This window comes from Abramis brama (assembly GCF_963993115.1).
Source record: "Abramis brama genome assembly, chromosome: 6".
Classification (NCBI taxonomy): domain Eukaryota; kingdom Metazoa; phylum Chordata; class Actinopteri; order Cypriniformes; family Leuciscidae; genus Abramis; species Abramis brama.
Genome location: NC_139968.1, coordinates 18,408,149 through 18,427,434, shown reverse-complemented (window position 1 = coordinate 18,427,434; position 19,286 = coordinate 18,408,149). Strand labels below are relative to the sequence as shown.

At 38.2% G+C, this 19,286-nt stretch overlaps 1 protein-coding gene across 2 annotated transcripts in view; it reads left to right on the top strand.

Annotated features, from left to right (window-relative positions):
- Nucleotides 1–19,286, top strand: part of dennd1b (DENN/MADD domain containing 1B) — a 95,662-nt gene that overhangs the window by 27,054 nt on the left and 49,322 nt on the right. For both annotated transcript variants that reach the window (XM_084117401.1, XM_084117402.1), the window contains exons 4-7: nt 7,382–7,431; nt 8,188–8,307; nt 13,554–13,623; nt 17,325–17,405. In XM_084117401.1, the coding sequence (XP_083973527.1) occupies nt 7,382–7,431; nt 8,188–8,307; nt 13,554–13,623; nt 17,325–17,405 (321 nt within the window). The remainder of the gene's footprint in view (nt 1–7,381; nt 7,432–8,187; nt 8,308–13,553; nt 13,624–17,324; nt 17,406–19,286) is intronic.

Genomic DNA, 19,286 nt, shown 5'->3' with positions numbered 1-19,286 from the left:
ATTACATCGGATGTCTCAGACATTGACTTATTCATCAAGAAAGTGACATCTTGCAAACAAATAAAATAAAAGGGATATTTTCAACTCTGGTCTCACGTCCTCTTTGAATGTGGAACGGGATGATTGGTCATTCGTCGGTTTTACTTCCCTTCGCAGCCACAGTTTCGGTCCACGTAGTGAACTGAAATTAAGAACTGCACGATGACCTGCCATTTTAAATGTTATCTTTAAGGATTCTAGCTCTCTCAAACCTCTTGAGATTCGCATAGTGCGACAAACCTCAATCGAGGAAGGAAACACTTGTCGTTGGCCCAAAGTGCAGGATGTCCTGGTTTGGTGGAGGAAGAGATAGACGGAGAGAGAGAGCATGAGGGGGTGGTGGTTGCGTTTCTCAGAGACTCAACACGCTTGATGTAGCTTCTAGCCACAGCTGAGAGAAAGAGAGAGAGAGCGAGTGTGAGTGAGCGAGCGATCGCGTGGTCCAATGGGAGTTGACAGCTTAAACGCAGAAAATCCCCCAGGCCACTTGGCACTCAATTAATGATGTTTCTGGCTCTGTGGTTCTCGGGCATATGTAGCTGAATCTCAGCTTGGCCCAGTAGAATATCAGTTGTGTATTCTTAAGAACAAAAAACGCTTACCCGTCACATTAATATATTCATTGCAGAGTGTTTTGGAAAATCTATCCGCCTGCGTTTGCTTTGGAAATTAAGCGAAACCTTGTTGTTTGTACACCGTATTAGCAGCCTGAATATAATAGATACTTGTGGGTGGGCTCTTTTCCCTTTGAACCACCTAAAAACCACTTCAGAACACCCTGGAAACCACCTAGCAAACGTGTAGTAGCTTATTGATCGTGCAAACATGGCTAATGAGCTAAATTTGATTGAATCTCTATATTCATTTGGAAAATTAGGAATTAAAACAATTTTACACCATTAATCCTCATTTACATTCTAAAATTTTTGTCTCGAGAGCCAGTTTTTTTTTTATTTTTTTTTTAGAAACCCTTTTCTCATGCGTAGCACTATAAAACTCTGGTTTCCAGTGACCACAGGCCTAGTGAAGCTGGTGTTGGAAGGCTTGGGGTGGTTAGCGTGAAGGTTGCGTATCCACACTGCCCCGTGCCTCCTCCCAGCGGTCCTGTCACGCACTTGTCAGTTCTTGAAGTGGGCAGAGGATCAATACATCACCTGCTACATTTCCTTAAGCAGTCTCAGACAGACGGCGTGTTTGCGCAGGAAAGAAATAACCTCTGTGCCAGCACACCGAATATTAGCTTTTTACCACCTAAGGGTCAGCGCAAGAAGCCGCAAAAAATAAAGGAAGACGAGGGCTAAAGAAGAGAAATCAACCACCTCCCGCTCTGTTTGGCTCGTTTCAAGTGAAAATGTAATGCCCTGTGTCAATTTGAAACTCTGGAAGAGCTACCCCTTTAGCACTTTGCCTCGATCCAGGGGCGAAGTCGGCACTTATTAAAGGCGCGTAGTGCAGGGTCAAAAGCGGCAAGCCAGCAGCATACGATTAAAACGTAATGAAAGGAATCTTGGTTGGAGATTTGAGGGTCCAGAGAAGGCAGACGATTATTTTATCCCCATTGATGTGCCGTTGCATCAGGCACCGGTTCTATTAGAGAATATACGCTTTAAGCTACAGCACTTCAAACCTGCATGACCATGTCATGGATGGACACGACTTTATGTGCTGATCTGATATCAGGTATCATTCATTTAAAATTTTATTTAATATCATTATGTTGGCAATACAAATAAAGTTAATAAACTTAAAATTAATCTGATTTGAAGCTTTGAATTTTAATTAATGGTTATTGCTTAGCCGTGATGTTTTTAAAGACATTTTGTAATTCGTAATTTTGCAAAACATTTGCAAGGAATTGTAGCAAATTTGTTACAATTACAAGAAATTAAGCCGCAAATATGAGAACATGTTGCATTTGTTATATAAAGTAGCATTCATGAGAAACTGTTGCAGTTACAAGAAGTAAAGTTGCGCTGTGAGATAAAACATTGATAAAAAGTAGTTACAGTTGACCTTAATGTTCTTTCCTTAGCCATTGCAAAAAATATTCACAATTATGCATGAGAAACCAAGTCGCATTTATTGAGAAATAGTCATAATTGTTAAATAAAATTGCATTTATGGGAAACATTTGCAGTTACGTTAAGTAAAGTTGCGATTGTGTTATAAAACATTGCAATTGTGCAATAAGATGATTGCTTTTCTTATTTTTCTTATATTTTCCTATTGCAGAAGAAAAAATCCCATAGATTTACATAGTTGGATGGACCAGAGCCATATTTAGACCAGAATAGACCGTATGCGCCAGAGAAACAAGAATCTTTAGAATTTGGTCTTTGAACTTCAGTTTTTGCAGTAGCTCTGTATATTTCTAAGGCATCGCTGTCGAAGAGTAATTAGCTGGTGAAGTGGATTTACTTATTGTAGAGATTGTAATGTTTGAAACGGATGTCATAACAAATGTCATAAACCGGGAAGATTTTAAAACGAGCAGTTCATTCATAAATCTGTAAGATCTTACCTTCATGCTGTGGGAATACAACCGGAAGACAGAACACAAAGAGCACAGCGTTAAAAAGGGGCGTGGCTATATCAGTAAGCGAACGCCTAGCAACCACCCAGAACACCCTAACAACCATGTAACGCTATGAGACCACACCTTAGCAACAGAATAGCAACCACCACCAATATTCTAGCATTGTGACGGCGAGCTTTGCACAGGCGAGCAGCGCTCACGTTTCCTTAAGAAAATGTAGTAATTGTAGTAGTAGACTCATTTGATTTTGGACCCAGTAGCATTTTCGTCATCATAACCACGGGGTGCTGCATGTGTTATGGCTCATTCTCTGACACCCAGAGAGAGAGGGAAATGGAGAAAGAAAAAGCAGGACTTAATTGGGGTTTGGGGGTACAGTGAACACTGACCTGTGGGGAGATTGGGTTTGAACCTGTCACTGGGATCTCGGTGCCGTCAGCATGGTGGCTCTGCCAGTCTCTGTCTCTTTCTCTCTTTCCTCAGACACACACACACACACACACACACAATCACACACTTCTCCCCTGCTGGAGACAGTTCCATAGCGCCGTGTAGACCTGCTGGCTGGCAGAATTTTTAAAGAGCATGGAGGTTTAAAGACAGAAACCCCTGGGGAGGAATCCCACCAGCTTGGAAAGAGAAAGGGGGAGTTTGCTGTCTCTCTCTCGCTCTCTATTCCTGTCTTTCTCCCACCTTATCTCTCTTTTCTCTCCTATCTTCGTCTGTCGGTCTGTCTGCCTGCCTGTCTATATATCTCAGTTCTCATGCTTTCTCTCCCTTACCTTCCTTCTGCCTCTTTCTCTCCTTTTCTTTCTCCCTCTATTTCTCACCACATATCTCTCGCACCCCCTCCCTCCTCCATCCCAGTATTGACAGAATGAAGAAATGCTTTTCACTCGCTCATCCGGTGCACCGCTTAGTTCCCACTCACAACATCTTTCTCTCTCTCCCTTTTCTTTTTCTCCCTCCCTCCCATTCTGGTCTTACTGTTCCCATCTAAATATTCAACTCTAACGTTCACATCACCTAGTAACATTGGCTACGTTCACGCTGCAGCTGAATGTGGCCCGAATCTGATTTCTTTTTCTCCTTACAGATGTGACACAGATCTGTTTTTTTTTATAGAAGCCCATTTCTGAGTAAAAAAAATAAAACGGAATTGTCAGAGAAAGTTTAAAATAAGAAATACATTTGCAGTTGTGTCAAAAAGTTGCAATTGATAGATAAATTGGCATTTACATAAAAATTGCAATTATGAGAAATTAAGTTGAGAAGTAGTTGCAGTTCAAAATACAGTTGCAATAATTTAAATAGTTGCAGATGTTACAATTATGAGAAATATAGTTGCAATTATGAGAAATTTGCATTATGTGAAATGGTTATAATTAATAAAGTTTGCAGTGGCAATAAAAAGAATGTTGCAATTGTCGTTCAAAATAGTCGCAGTTGTCCAAAATCGTTTAAAAAAATGTCACAATTATCTAAATTTAAGTTGCAATTAAGAAATAGTTACAATAATGAGAAAAAGTTGCAGTTATGAGAAATGTCGCAATTATCAAAAATAGTTCATCGTTAAGTTTCGGGAATTACGTTTTTTTTTTTTTTTTGAATGACAGTGTTATGCACAATAATCATAACGAATCTGGCTTTATCCAGGCCAAATACATATTTAGAAATACATTGAAATTGCTTTTTTTTGTGTTTTTTTGTGTTTTTTTTACACATCAGTCTAACTACAACATGTTTGTAGTGATTGCTGCTTTGAAAGCACCCTTATAGTCAAATGTTTCCCTATCCTCAACCACTTGACACTGATTGCGTCTGAGTTGTGGTTCCACTATTTCGAGCACCCATTCCATTGGAATCGGGCAGTTTTGTCTTGAGGTGTGAACGTTGTCATTATGCAGAAGCCCCCTGATATCTGCTGATGCTGATGCTGATGCCAGTGGTGGATCTTCTGCTTCCATCCAGCCCAGCAGAAGCTCCCTTCCTCTGCAGGGAGTTCAGGGAGGGAGCGGTAGTGTCTCCCGGTAGCGTGGGGCGGTAATAAATGCTGCTGGTGGAGGAGAGAGAGAGATAGTGATAGAGAAGCTGTGATTGTAGGCCTCCGCATTGGGACCAGGGGGGAATGGAGACTGCTGTCTCATTGAGTGATATCCCTGTCTCAACAGTAAATAAATAATGCAGCCTGCAGAGTTCACCCTGCCTCCTCCAGTGAGTTGTAAATGCATTAGCTGTTTTATATTCTTTTGTCTTGGGAAAATGGTTGGGAGGGAGGCAGAGAAAGGGGAAAACAGTACAACCAAACAACAGGAACGATAGCAACTCACGTTCCACCTCTTCACACGATCTGACTCTCCTCCCAGAGCACGCTTTGGTGTAGTCCCCCGATCACCTGGATGAATAGTAATAAAACTCTGAGAGAAAGAGGTGTGTAATGCACATGCGTACAGAGATTTAGATCTACTAAAACCTTGAGGAGAATCGTGAGAATATTTCACTCGGATGCCGGAAGCCAAGCGGCTCAGGTTTAATGGATATGAATGGGTTTGAAAATCACTTGAAGTAAATATACAATCAGAATTTACTTTAATGCACATTTCTGCTACTTTGAGTTCAAATAAATATCTTTGTAATGTTTCACCACAACCTGTTCCACAACCGAAAAACTGACATTTTGTCATAATTTACTTCGTTCCAAACCTGAATGACTTGCAGAGCATGCAGAATAAATACGATGATTTTTTGGACCCCATTGACTCTCATTGAATGGACAAAAACAAAAATCTTTTTTTTTCCTTTTAGCATCTATTATATCGAGACCACTTATCAAGTTCTCCCTATGAATTATTATTATTTTTATTTTTTTAGAAAGTAAAAATTGTTGCAAATGCCATTTCATGTTGACATTTAATGAAATGAGTTAAAAAGGCGCAGGCTTTGGAGTTTCTGTGGTCTTAATCATGGCTTTTTTTGTGTTTATTTAATTCTTTAGATTGTTTCAATTGACATGGCATTCATTCAGCTGCATGTCGTCTAAAATATTGTCTTTCGTCTAGTCTGAATGTAATATCCAGTATGAATTTTATTCGCTAGTTCCTGTCTAACAGCTCAGATTGACAGCAGGGACCAGCATTGACTGGCGTCAAGCAGGCCAGTGTGGGACCGGCGACAACTTCTGCATCTGCGAAGGAGACAATTTTATTTGTGTTGCATCCGTTTGCATACACTTCTGCAAAAGCGTGGCGCAGCTTGGCATAAACACTCGGGGGAAGCACCTATAGGAGTTAATGATAGTAGCAGTCACATACGGCAGCATCAGGCTTGCGTTCGCGTGACAGCTTTAGTGCCGTACAGTCATCCGCCGCGCCACGACACGGCGAGGATGTTTCTGCCGCTGCCAACGTTCCTCTCTCGCCTGCCAGAGCCTTCAATCTCCTCGCCGCTCTCTGTATCACATACTAACTCTCTCACTCTGTCTTCCCCCATCAGCACCACCGCCTCCCACCGAGAACAGCAACCAGTCATCATCCGCGCCGCATATGCATATATACGCAAAGAAAAACAGACACCCTCGCAGGCTGGCGCACATACATGCACGTTGAACGATTAATTTTGTTTAAAAGTGCAGGTACGGGTATGGAAGCCGCTTTTGAACTACCCAGCTGCCCCAAAAAACATCGGCACCATTCATCTGAATGGTCGCAGCTTGTTATACTTTGAGCAGGGGATCACTGGCAGTTCCCCATGGCTAGTCTACAGTGCGGGACTGGCCAGACGTGGCTAACCCATATGGCTATGGAAATCCATATGCTGCTGGTGCTAGGACTCTCCCTCTGGGGCTGTGCGGGAAGGTAAAGCCCCAAAGGCTGGGCCTACTTTTGCCCCCCCCCACCCCTATCCTTTCCGCACCTCCTCTGAACCCCTAGTGCTGCTCAGCCATTGTTCCAACAATCTGCCGTCAACTCCGTCGTCCCCACACCTCAAGCGAAACGATCAATGAGCTAATGGCCGCTAATTTTTTTAGCCTCTGAACGCCCTCCCCTTTACGTCAGCTTGGTGTCGTTTCCCTTTAAATCCATTCGTTTGCTCATTTGTTTCCCAGTTACTCTTCTGCTTAATGAATAGTTATTTGAAACTGATTTACACCTATAGGAGTATGTTTGAGAAAAGTGATGTGATTTCACTTTTCGAATCAATTGAACTCATGATTTTCGTCTGGCAGACAAAAGAAATAAAACAGGGAAAAAGTCCCCTAGACTTACATTAGAACCGTATCTAGGGAGCAGAATATCGCAGAAACGTGGAGTTGGGCTCTTTTGACTTGAGACAATACGCAGCCGCCAAGCAACCTTTTAACAATGCACTAAAAACATAAATACATTTGTTTGCTTGTTTGTTTGCCAGTTAATGTTCTGCTTAAAGAATATATATTTCAAATTAACACTCCAAACCATGCAGTTTGTTGAGAAAATGTGTTTTTACTTTACTTTGCACTTATGATTTTCGCCTGGCAGACGAAAAACTGGCGAAAAATTCTTTAGACATGCATTACAGCCGTATCTGAGCACCAGAATATCATGGAGACATGAAGTTGGCACTATGCAACCTTTTAGCATTGCACTAAAACACTCAGAACACATTAGCAACCTCATAGCAAGACCCTGGCAAGATCTCTGTTTGTCTCACAATCCTCTTTATCATATCGTGTCATGTCATTATCATTAAGTCAATAATTAAGGCTTATCCTTAAATTAATTGATATGATTTGAATGACGCATAATGTCTCTTTTTGTTTCTTTTCAGGAGGTCCTGCAGACAGTGCCTAAGTTCTGTTTCCCATTTGACGTAGAAAGGTAGGACGTCCCTCATGCTTCCAGAAAAGAAATCAATCGATGTGTGAATTGGGAAAAATTAGGATGTTTGTTTATACAACACTCATTCAAACATGTTTAAGATGCTGTCGTAAATGACTCACAGGGAGGAGCCGCACACCTCCTTTGGTTCCAGTAGTGCTGGTCTCTAATGTCAGACCCTTCACTTAGAGGTCCGGAGAAATAAAACGCCTTAGTAGAAATTAAGATCTCCGCCCCCCAGTAGACAATGTGTTTGCATGTCTCTCCTAACTGGCATGATGTCAGACACGTCACCTGAATAAACAGCACTGCGTGTTTGTTGGCTTGTTTGCTCTTGGAAATGAAAAATGGAAAGTGCCATTGTATAATTGGTGTGCTGTGCGAGTAGTTTACTTCCTTCCAGTTGAAGCTTTCTTGCTGCCATCTAGTGGAGATAAACGACACTGTCACCATTTGTTTAGTTCTTACAACCTTAAATGTGATACAATCTTTCTGCTGTCAAATAGAAATTAAATTAGCGAATGCATGGAGAATGTTTACAGCAAGTTTTTGTTAATGTGAGTTTTTATTGATAGCTTTTCTGATATTTGACATCAGATATGAGTGAATTTTGCTCTTTTTTATGATTATGATAATGCTAAAAGTTACAGTCACTGGTTAATACTCGGACCATTCCATCAAATATAATTCAAGTGAACAGTTTGATCAAAGATTAATGTCAAACTTGTTTTTTCCTCTCTTTGTGGTGGACTGAAGAGTGTCCCAGACTCAGGTGGGCCAGAACTTCACGTTTGTGCTCACAGACATTGAGAGCAAGCAGAGGTTCGGTTTCTGTCGGCTGACGTCCGGCTGCAGGGTCTGCATCTGTTTGCTCAGGTAAGAGATTATCATTACTAATGTCAGAACGGATTGTTTGTTTATTTATGCACTTTTTAAACTTTTAAAGTGCATAATTAGTTATTTGAATTTTGACCATTTGCTGTCTGTTTTTATTATTAATAATATATTATGGATTTATAGTTTGATGTAGCCTATCGATTAATTAGGCCATTTCTTGAAAAATTCCATGTGTCCATTTTCCTGTTTAAGGGAAACCAATTCCAGATGAATTATAGATTCTGAAATAAAGGGATTTGAAACCAACAATAATTCGCTTTTATGAAATAATAATAAACACGGATAAAAATATTGTATTTTTAGATCATAATATGCTTTCATATTTTCAGTCTGAACCGTTCCATTGAGAATGGAAAGCAGCAGATAGAAGACTGTTACTGTTACATAAACGCTAAACCAGTGTATTTAATAATACAAAGTCATTTAGTAATTCAGAGCAGCTCAACTGGGACATATCACATTTTTTCCCTCTCCGTCTACACGGTATTGATGGACAATCGCAGGTTTATCATCGTCATGATGAGCTGCTGTCGAGATCTCTCCTCCTCCCGTCCCAGCCAGGATGGCCTTTGTTGTGTGTGTGTGTGTGTGTGTGTGTGTGTGTGTGTGTGTGTGTGTGTGTGTGTGTGTGTGTTTCTCTCTCTCCACTCGTTATTCAGGCACAGAGGCATGCCGGAGACGGTTCACCAATAATTATGCATAAAGCCCTGCTGCCAATTAGCAAGAGTCTCCCCTGTCCCTTTCACTGAGTTTTACATGCTAATTCATTTGACATATGATGTATAAAATTCATTATGCATTCTGAGTAGTTTGCATGGCTTCCTTCATTCATAATAAGAAATGGATTTGAACGTTTTGTTCATTTTTTTTTTCATTAAGACCCAATACTTCTTTTGTTTGTCATCTATTTGGAAAGAACTTGGAGAAACGTAACAGAAGACCTAAAGAAAGTTTTGTTTTATTAGATTTTATTTAGTTAGTTTCAAATGTTTAATATATAACAATAGAAACTATGTATATGTATTGACGTACAGTCTTAGTCTATACAGTACAGACTTACGTGTGTGTGTGTGTATATAGTTTATAATATAATATATATATATATATATACATACATACATACATACATACATACATACATATACATATATGAACTTTTTATATAAACTGATATCTAAATAATTGTTTCGAATATACAATTTTAGATTTTTGTAAGGTAACACTTTTTCTTATTCACACACATTTACACTCTCCACCAGAATATAAAAGAAAAGTAATTAAAACAGTTTGTGTCCTTGTGATTGTTGAAGTGCTGGGACCATAAAATTGTCACCTAAGCTTACACAAGGAAGTTGCCTAATGAGAGGGACAGTTTTATGTGGACAGCCCTTTGTAGCTTTGCAGGTTTAGCCCAGGCCAAATAGGCCAGGGTTCCTTGGGGCCAAACCACTTCAAAAACACAAGCGTTCCGTTTGACCCCACCTTCTCTGCCCATTCGGCCCTCGGACACTCTGAGCACATAGCCTTCGGACATCTGCGAGACCCCAGATGAAATAGACCCTCTCTCTTTCTCTCTCTCTCTCTCTCTCTTTCTCGCCGGTTTTATTTGATGGCTGGGACCCGACTTGGCGTCTTCCTCAGACGGCAGAAGTTTTCTTCAGTTAGTAGTCATTTAGGGATATTTCTTTTCCTTAGCTGAACATAAAACTCAGGAAAAGTCAGGGTGTAATCATATCTCATCCTGGGAAGGATACAAGGTGCAAGCTGACTTGATTTTAAAGCTCCTAAATACCTCTGATGATTTAGGACGCTTGTTGATTTAAGGGCCGATTAGATCGTACAGGCGTACAAGACAAACCAAAGACCATGCATGCAGTGTAAAACTTCATTAATGCATAAAATGAGTTTAGATTGATTTATAGTGGGATTCTAAAGTCTGAGACCACTAGTGAGATTGTTCTAAATCAGTAAAAATATTGTTTATTGTTATTAATTAATAATGGAAGTAATTTGTTTTCAGAAGTTCAATTGAAAAATTAATGATTTGATTTCCCCCTTTAACTAGAAATAGTACAGAATATTTAATATTTTAGATGGATAGATATAGATTTTCAGTGTGGTCTTAGATGTTTTTGTTTTAAAAATAACTTTTGTCTAGCAAACTGTAAAAAAAAAAAAAAGTTGCTGCCTTAATTTTTTAAGTACATTTCAACTTAAATTGACTTTAAAAAAACGAGTTGAATCTTGTATAACTTATAAAAACTGCTAAAAACTGCTCAACTTATTTTGATGAGTTAAAGTAATGAAAAAAAAAATATATGTGGTCATAACTTATTAATCATATAATTTTTTACAGTGCAGTTGCAGGGTTTTATTTAAGTTTCAGCTCAGTAGAAGTACTTAAGTAGCTCACACTTAATTCTTGAAAATACAAATTCATCTTTTCTAACCGTGTCATGACCTACACATTCTCTCATTCATTGGTGGTCAGTTTCTGTCTCTCTTTTTTCCAGCTATCAAACCATTTGCTCAAGCTTATCTGATGCTTCTGGCTGTGGAAGCAAGGAGCTCGAGTTTGTTAGGGATTGCCAGTAAGCCACAGATAAGTTGGTTTACTCTCCAAGTACACACGGCGCTAGAGAACCTAAAAGGGCCGTTGAGATTGGCTCGTCTCAGCACAGTTCAGCATGATGAATGTTCCTTTATCAGAGGATTTGCCGAATACAAACACATTTTTACTTACTAGCTGTGAAGAGATTGGGCTGGGGTGCCGTGCTCCCCTCAGCCTATTTAAAAAAAAAAAAAGTTAAAGTTAAAACAAAAGCATAATGGAGTGCTTCTGCTTAATGACTGAAAATAAAAATTGAATCCAGAATTTTGTGAAAGGTATTCCTCCCTGGATATCTACATAAACGCAAGTCTGCTGCTTATGGAGAAGTGATTTATTTGACTTTAATACAAAAGATTTACATGCTCTCATTTAAGAGTATAATGAGTGTTTGTGTTCTCCAAGGCCTGCCGTGCTTTTCTGACAAGGATAGGCTCCTGTTTAAATCCCCTTCACATGTGAAAAATGAAGGATTAGCCTCACATTTTAAACAAAGAGTGAGCAAGAGAGAGATAATGATTTTTTTCTTTGTTGTGCAATGCAGCTTGAGCAAGGTGTCGGTCAATTACGATCTTTCAAACAACGTGTCATGCTAACCAAAACACACCGCAATCCAGGCCATGGATCATTTTTCTCGCGCGTCTGCAATTTGCATAGACACATTTAATTTAGAATAGTGTGACCTGGTTTGCGAACATTGTCATGCACGTCAAAATATTGGCATGTTAAGAGATGATTGTTTTAGGTTAATGGTCACCCAGACTTGAAACTCTCACGCTTGAGCGCACGTCCCTGGGAACGGCGTGCCACTGGCCCCTTTCTACGCATTCGGCAATATGAAAATTTGCATTAGATACACTTAGTTGTGTTTTTTGTTGTCTGTTAATTCCAGTCTGCTGGAGAGCTCACTGACCCATGGAAGGATAAAAAGGGAGAAAAAAGAACTCTAATCAAGTCACTGCGTGCTCTGTGGGTCAGCTGAGATCAGATGATATGAAACCTTTTTTGCTTTTTCTTCTACAAAAAGTACCGCATTCCCAGTCATCCATTAATTCAAACTTCTTCTTTACCTACATTGTAGCCAATTAAAGCAATCAAGCAGTAGCGACAAACAAAAGTCAAAGCTCTGCGTTGGAAAAGAATAGTTGATGTAATCGCTCTTGGTTAAGTGTGAGATTTCAGACCGAGTCGAAATGCATGTTGTAATCACACCCACATACCGGTAAAGGAAAAGTCAGAGCCCGCTAGCAGGCCGCATTTTTTTCACTAGATTGCATAACAAAATAAATGGTGTGTGTGTTCTTGCAACCTTCAAGCCAAAACAACACATTGGCCGCGTTCCATCTTTAAAGGCCTGTCAACTTTGCCAAGATTCTGTCAGGCTGCAACACACACAATGTTGCAGATACTCTTGGCTAGTCATTGTGTGATTAGTTAATACACATTGATAAGGTGTGAATTTTTTTTCTTTATGTTTTTTTACTCCTGCTGGGGAATTAATTTTGAAGAAGAAGAAGAAAAAAAAAAAAAGGAGAGTAGTGACATATGTAGTGACTTAATGTACGACAATGAGGTTCAGGTTGTGCATCTGGGCGCAGCATGCTTGTAAACCATCCCATCCCTGGTTTATTACAGGCTACAGTGGTCCAGTCATGTTTTTGTTGAAGAAACCAAATACTTTTATTTAGCCCGCTCCGTGGTTGGAATGTTTAAAATGCAAGTGTCAGCGAGTACCAAGAATGTGATGATAAGGTTCACTTTAGCTGAAAATGCTAAAGGAAGTCTGTGTGTATATATATATGAAACACACACATACAGTATATTATTACACACACACACATATATTATGTAAACAAAGAGTTTTATGATAGATGTGATTAATCGATTTGACGCCACTAATTATATTTTGATGTTATAGATCGCTGGTGTATTGGGACTACATTGAATTTGATTTAAATGTGTTTTGAATTTATGGATTCTCTCGATATTGTTTAAGATTTAAAATTTCCCCTAGAGAAAATCCTTATCAGGTGTGCTATGTCATGCGACTAATTGTTTGCAGTTAAAGGACTCTGAGTGTGTTATGTTATCACACCCTGATGAGGGCGTTGTAGCCGCTATGCATTGGTGTGTGGATATATGTATATGTTTTAAAATGTTATAGTCATGGATAAATAAATGCTTTTTATATATTTTTTTTCTAAATGATTAAAGGCTGAGTGCCTTGGCCTCTTATGATTTTTACAAGTTGAACTATCCCCCATCCAAAGTGAACCGAGATACTGACTTTATACCCCAGTAGCACTTTTTGCATATTGTGTTCTAAGAACCCATTATAATCTGTGATGCTGTCTACACTGGACGCGGCGCGACGCGACAAATCCCTGACAATAAACTGATTCCCCCGTTCTAATTCTGACGTACTTGTACTCCTCGCGCTTCTGACATGAAGAACAAATGGATTTGCAACGGTCGCTTTGTCGCGTCTGGTGTAGACATGTAGTAAAGCCTGCAATGTTAAAAGTGAAGGTGAGGCTACAGTGATGTTTATAGCTTTTTCTCGTATAGCATTCTGTAATATTTGTGTAATGTATGTTGTTCCTTCTTTTTTTGACAGCTATCTCCCATGGTTTGAGATTTACTATAAGCTGCTAAATACCTTTGCAGACTACTTATCAAAACACCAGGTAAGTTAAGGGAAACCTCCAACTTTAACTCTATAACAGTACGCAGGATGTACGCATTAAATCTGATAATTTATGGAAAACTGTTCAGCAAAAAAGTTGATGTATGAATTCCCATTTAATGCATATTTTTAACTACAGACTTACTTTAAAACACAAAGTCGTCAACTTGTCTTCAAATGAGAAAAATGAAACTTCACTGCAACTTTATGAAATTCACATTAAATGTGATAATTTGAGAATGGTTTAATGAACAAATCGACACATTATCTCATTTAATGCAGTTGAATTAAACTGGCAAACTTTTTAAAACTTATCGAAACATTAGATAAGGTAAGGGAAGACTTGAGCAAAAAGGTAAGGGAAAAAAGTTAAATGGAGTTAAAAAAAAGTTAAAAAAGTTAAAGGGAAAAACACATTAAATGTCATTTATATATATATATATATATATATATATATATATATATATATATATATATATATATATATATATATATATATATATATATATATATCTCTATATCTTAGGTAAGTAAAGAGATGTCTTCAGTCTCTCGTTAAAATTTCAGAATGTAAACAGATCAAACAGTATCTGAAAGTTTAGTAATGCTGAACTGTAAACATTTGTAACTGTAAAAAAATGTTTCCTCTGTGAGGCCGCTTTTTCATGTGGCTGATTGCGGCCCCCCTATTGAGCAAACTGCTAATGTCACAAACAGCATCGAAATTACCCACGTTCCTGCCATCCAGCTTGTGAGCCAAAAGTGCCACTGCAAAGCAAATCTTGAGTGTTTTTATTTTTTTATTATTGTGCAAAGACAAAGGAGAAAGAAAAACGTCATCTATAATCCATCTCAGTGAAACAGGCACAGTTGGTTGGTTGCGCTTTGCTTTGCAGTGTTGTTGACATTTAACAGACCGAGCATCGAACAGGAAGTCAGTCCTTATGATATACGGGAAAACAAATTGTCAGGAAATACACTGTGCCAAATCGCTTCTTTTTTTTTTTTTTTTTCCCTTTCTGAAAGTTTCACAGCAGTAGGAGACGAAGAAAAGTTAGAATTAGGAAAAGGGGATGAAAATATTAAGCTAACATCAAATGAAAAACAGAGTTTGTGTGGAGCCAGTGAGTAACTGAAGTGCTCAGCGTTTCTCTATCAGTCTCTTATCATTCAGTTATGTGTAACGGAGCCGCTGAAAGAGAAGTGAAGAAGACCAAGCCTCCGCTACACAAACAAATCATGGGCTAAGTACACTGGGACTCACAGGGGTCAGGAATTAAGCCGTAAGATGCTCTGTGTCATCGACCCATTGCACTAACAAAAGTATCCTTTTTTTTTTCTTTTCTTTTTTTTAAACCCCAAAGAAAAGAGTTTCCCCTCATTCTCCAAATTCCATGTTGTTCATTATGTAAAGTACATACTTAAAATTTAAGGCATTTAGCAGATTTTCTTATTTAGTGCAACTTTCAAAGACCTTTGGCTTCACAGATTGAATGGATGCAATTCAGAATGTTTTCTTTTGGGGGGAAAAGGTGCTGCCTGTACAAATAAGTACAAATAAACAAATAGTACACATAATGCAAACACAAACAAAAGTAAAAAAAAAATAGAGAAAATATTTTTAAGCAGTACACATAGCGTATTGTTCATCAGTGCAACAATTTATTTCAAAATGATTTTACGAACTATTTGCGCAGACATTTGCATTAAATGCAACAGTTTAGGCAAGAATAGTTTTAGGAAGCATGTACACAAATTTTCATTGTGTGTGACAATTTTATGTGAAAAATTGTTTATGTACTATTTATGCAGTAAATGCAACAATTTATATAAGAACCGTTTTTACAAATGATTTGCACAGACATTTGCTCTAAATGCAACAATTTATGTAAGAATGGTTTTATGAAAGATTTACTCATTTTTTATGTACAATTTAGACAGAAATTTGAATTAAATATGACAATTTATATAAGAACATCTTTACGAATTTGCACAGAAATTTGCAGTAAATGCAGCAATTTATGTAAGAATGGTTTCATGAAAGTTTTACATATAAATTTTAAATGAAAGTTTTTATGTACAATTTAGACAGAAATTTGCATTAAATGCGACAATTTATATAAGAACGTTTTTCTGAATGATTTGCACAAAAATTTGCACTAAATGCAGCAATTTATGTAAGAATGGTTTCATGAAAGTTTTACATATAAATTTTAAATGAAAGTTGTTTTATGTACAATTTATACAGAAATTTGCATTAATGCGACAATTTATATAAGAACGTTTTTATGAAAGATTTACACATACATTTTAAATGAAAGTTTTTATGTACAATTTAGACAGAAATTTGCATTAAATGCAGCAATTTATGTAAGAATGATTTCATGAAAGATTTACACATACATTTTAAATGAAAGTTGTTTTTATGTACAATTTAGACAGAAATTTGCATTAAACGCGACCATTTATATAAGAACATTTTTACGAATTTGCACAGAAATTTGCAGTAAATGAAGCAAAATATTTAATAATGTTTTCATGAAAGAGTTACTCATAAATTTTAAATTAAAATTGTTTTTACAATGCTACAGTTAACATAAGAACAGTTTTACAAATGGTTTACACCAACAGTTTCCGTAATGGGTCTTCTTTATGAAACGTGAACAAATGAGTCAAATTCGTTAATAAAACTATTCTCAAGTAATTTGTTGCATTTCATTTAATGCAGAAATGTATACACTAATACATTTATTCATTTATTGTGCACAGTGGTTTTACAAATTGCATTTGCATTGAATGTGACTGATCATTTTTTGTTGATGATTATATTTTTTAACAATAATCAGATTATTTTGACCGTGTTTTTGGCAGTCTTTTTTCGACGTTTTACTCATTTTCTCCCTTACAAACTGTCCAACAAAAGCTAAACTCTAGGACGCGTAAATGAATTCTTTGAGCAAGCAAGCATGATCGGGTTGACTTTTGGCGTTCCGTTCCGCGTGAGGCAGCGTTGACTGACGAGGAAGGACAAGAGCGATGAAGGTTTATGGCGAGGGTAAATGAAGTGTTTCCTCAGGCTGTGTTACTGACCATGCGTGTGAGCATCCAGGCTCTCGTGACAGCAGCTCACACACCCCCGCACACACATATGTACATACACACGACCATATACGCTGCAAGCTCTGGCCTCATAGCTAATCTGGGAACTTGCTTACATGGAAAGGGCATATCTAAATATGTGCCTAACTATTCGATGTCAGACTTTGTTTTAACAGCAGCAGCATCGCTATTCTACAGCAAGTTTGAGAGGGTAAATTGCACTCTTGTCATAAAAGCTCGTAAAAGCTCAGCGTTGTAATCCTGAGGCCTGTTTTGTGGCAAAGCTTTCCTCCAATGGCTTCTTAAAGCCGCCCGCTCTGAGCAAGGACCTTTGGTTAATTACGAACAGCCAATGTTTGCCATAAATCATCCCCAGAATAATAAGCGTCTGCCGCAGCCTAGCTTACCGTCTCTTAACCTCAGGATCGCTCGTTAAATGTGTGTCAGTCAGATATATTTCTCTTCCGTAGACTGCTGTAGGAATACTTAAATCATAGAATCTCTTTGCAGTTTGCGTTTTTGTTTTTTTTTGCTCATTTAGTGCATTTTTCTTGTTTGTTTGTTTTTCATATTAGCCTCTTTTTTTTCTTTTTTTTCTCACAGGAAGATGACTTGAACGACATGTTGGAAACGCTGCACAACCACCCTGTGCCAAAGCCGAATACGCCAGTAAATCTGAGTGTGGTAGGTACTGGGGAGGAATAACGGTTTGTTTAGAAACAGAAGTGGGACCGCCGGCCTTTTGCTCTGATAAGAGACGGCTGGACAGCGTTGAACCTGATGAACACTTTTGCAAATCATCAAATCCAGCAGCAACCATTGGTTAACACCATCTTAAACAGCTGCCAGTCAATGATCTATCTATCTATCTATCTATCTATCTATCTATCTATCTATCTATCTATCTATCTATCTATCTATCTATCTATCTATCTATCTATCTATCTATCTATCTATCTATCTATCTATCTGTCTATCTATCTGTCTATCTGTCCGTCCATCCATCCATCCATCCATCCATCCATCCATCCAATTTCTGTATGTCAATATTTTGCCGTCTATGTCACTTTTTTTTCCAGTGTCTGTCTGTCTATATGTATGTCTATGTTTGATCTCTCCATCTAATCCATCTATATTCTTTCCTTCATTTTTGCAAGAGCAACCACTTACATTTTGCCTATGGGCAAATAGTGCAAGATCCAGGAAGCAGACAGTCGGTGAGTGGGGAGAGAGTGTGCTGAAGGGAAAGGGATGAAAAGAGAGAGAGAGAGAATGGGGCAGTTCTGAAATTTGGAGCCGTTGGCCTAATCGCATGGGAGACAGCTTTCCAATTTTGCCAAATAATCCATCTCTATTCTTTTTATAAAATATGGCAAAAACCCATCCTGGGTCTTGTCAGTTCTTTTTTTTTCTTGTCTGGAAAACAATCAAACTTGCTAAATGATTCATGCTCTTCCATGCTGCTGAATTCTCTTTTCAAATATCAAACATTTTTATTTATTTATTTATTTCTTTAAGCAAAAGGCAGTTATGCTCAAGAAATCTCATTGATGCTCTGCCCATTAGCCTACATTTAAAAAAAACACCCTTGAATATCTGCTCAACAGCATTGTATTTAAACATCATGCTGTTTTATTTTTCAAGCTGTAACACTTTATGATATCATGTTCCGACTGTATTCCTAGAATGCTGTATATGTATAATAAATATGTATTTTGAAGCTTTATTTAGACACCTCAGAGCAAAATATTCAATGTGCGTGTATACATATATGTCCCAAAAAACATTTATTTATCACATTATATTAAATACAATAAGTTGACATCACTAGATATTAAGCTTGCTATTAGTCAGCATCAGTTATCAAGAATTTGACCTTAGCCTATAATCTAAAAGCCCATCAGGTCATCCGAAGGGGTTTCTTGGAGTTGCCCGTACTGTCTTCCAGTCGGTGGTGGGTTCACTAATCACCGTTATGTTCTGCTTTAACATCTCTGAAGTTAAAATGATTAGCAGAATGAAAAATTTTGGAATTTGGGAAAGAGGGTCTTGGTGATAGGAGAGGTTTGAATCAGCACTGCGTGGGGAGTAATGCTTCAATCAGACGTGTGTGTGTGTGTGTGTGCTGAGGAGTGGTGTTGGGTGCAGGGTCTGGGATTCTGATCACACTACAGGGAGCAGCAGGCAGAGCGTGGTGATAACAAGCGCTCTGATAATGTGTGATTTTTATAAACACGGCTGCAAAGTGTTGGCCACTGCCAGCTGGAACCGTAGTCCACGACATGGAGGGCAGTCAGCTGCTCGGTATGGGAAAATAAACACATGTCAGCACATGAAGAAGAGAACTTGGTCACTCTGCTTTATTGATATCTTCAAACTGTTTACGTTCGTGCGATTATCGCAAAAGTACTCTGGACACACACATAGAGCCCAGATAAATTGTTTTGACATTGCACAGCACTTGGTTTGATTGCTCGAGTCATGTGATCACAGCGTCCGAGATAAATATTTGACGTCTTTTGAGTATTAGAGGATGCTAGTTGCACTTGCATTTGTTTGTGGAAC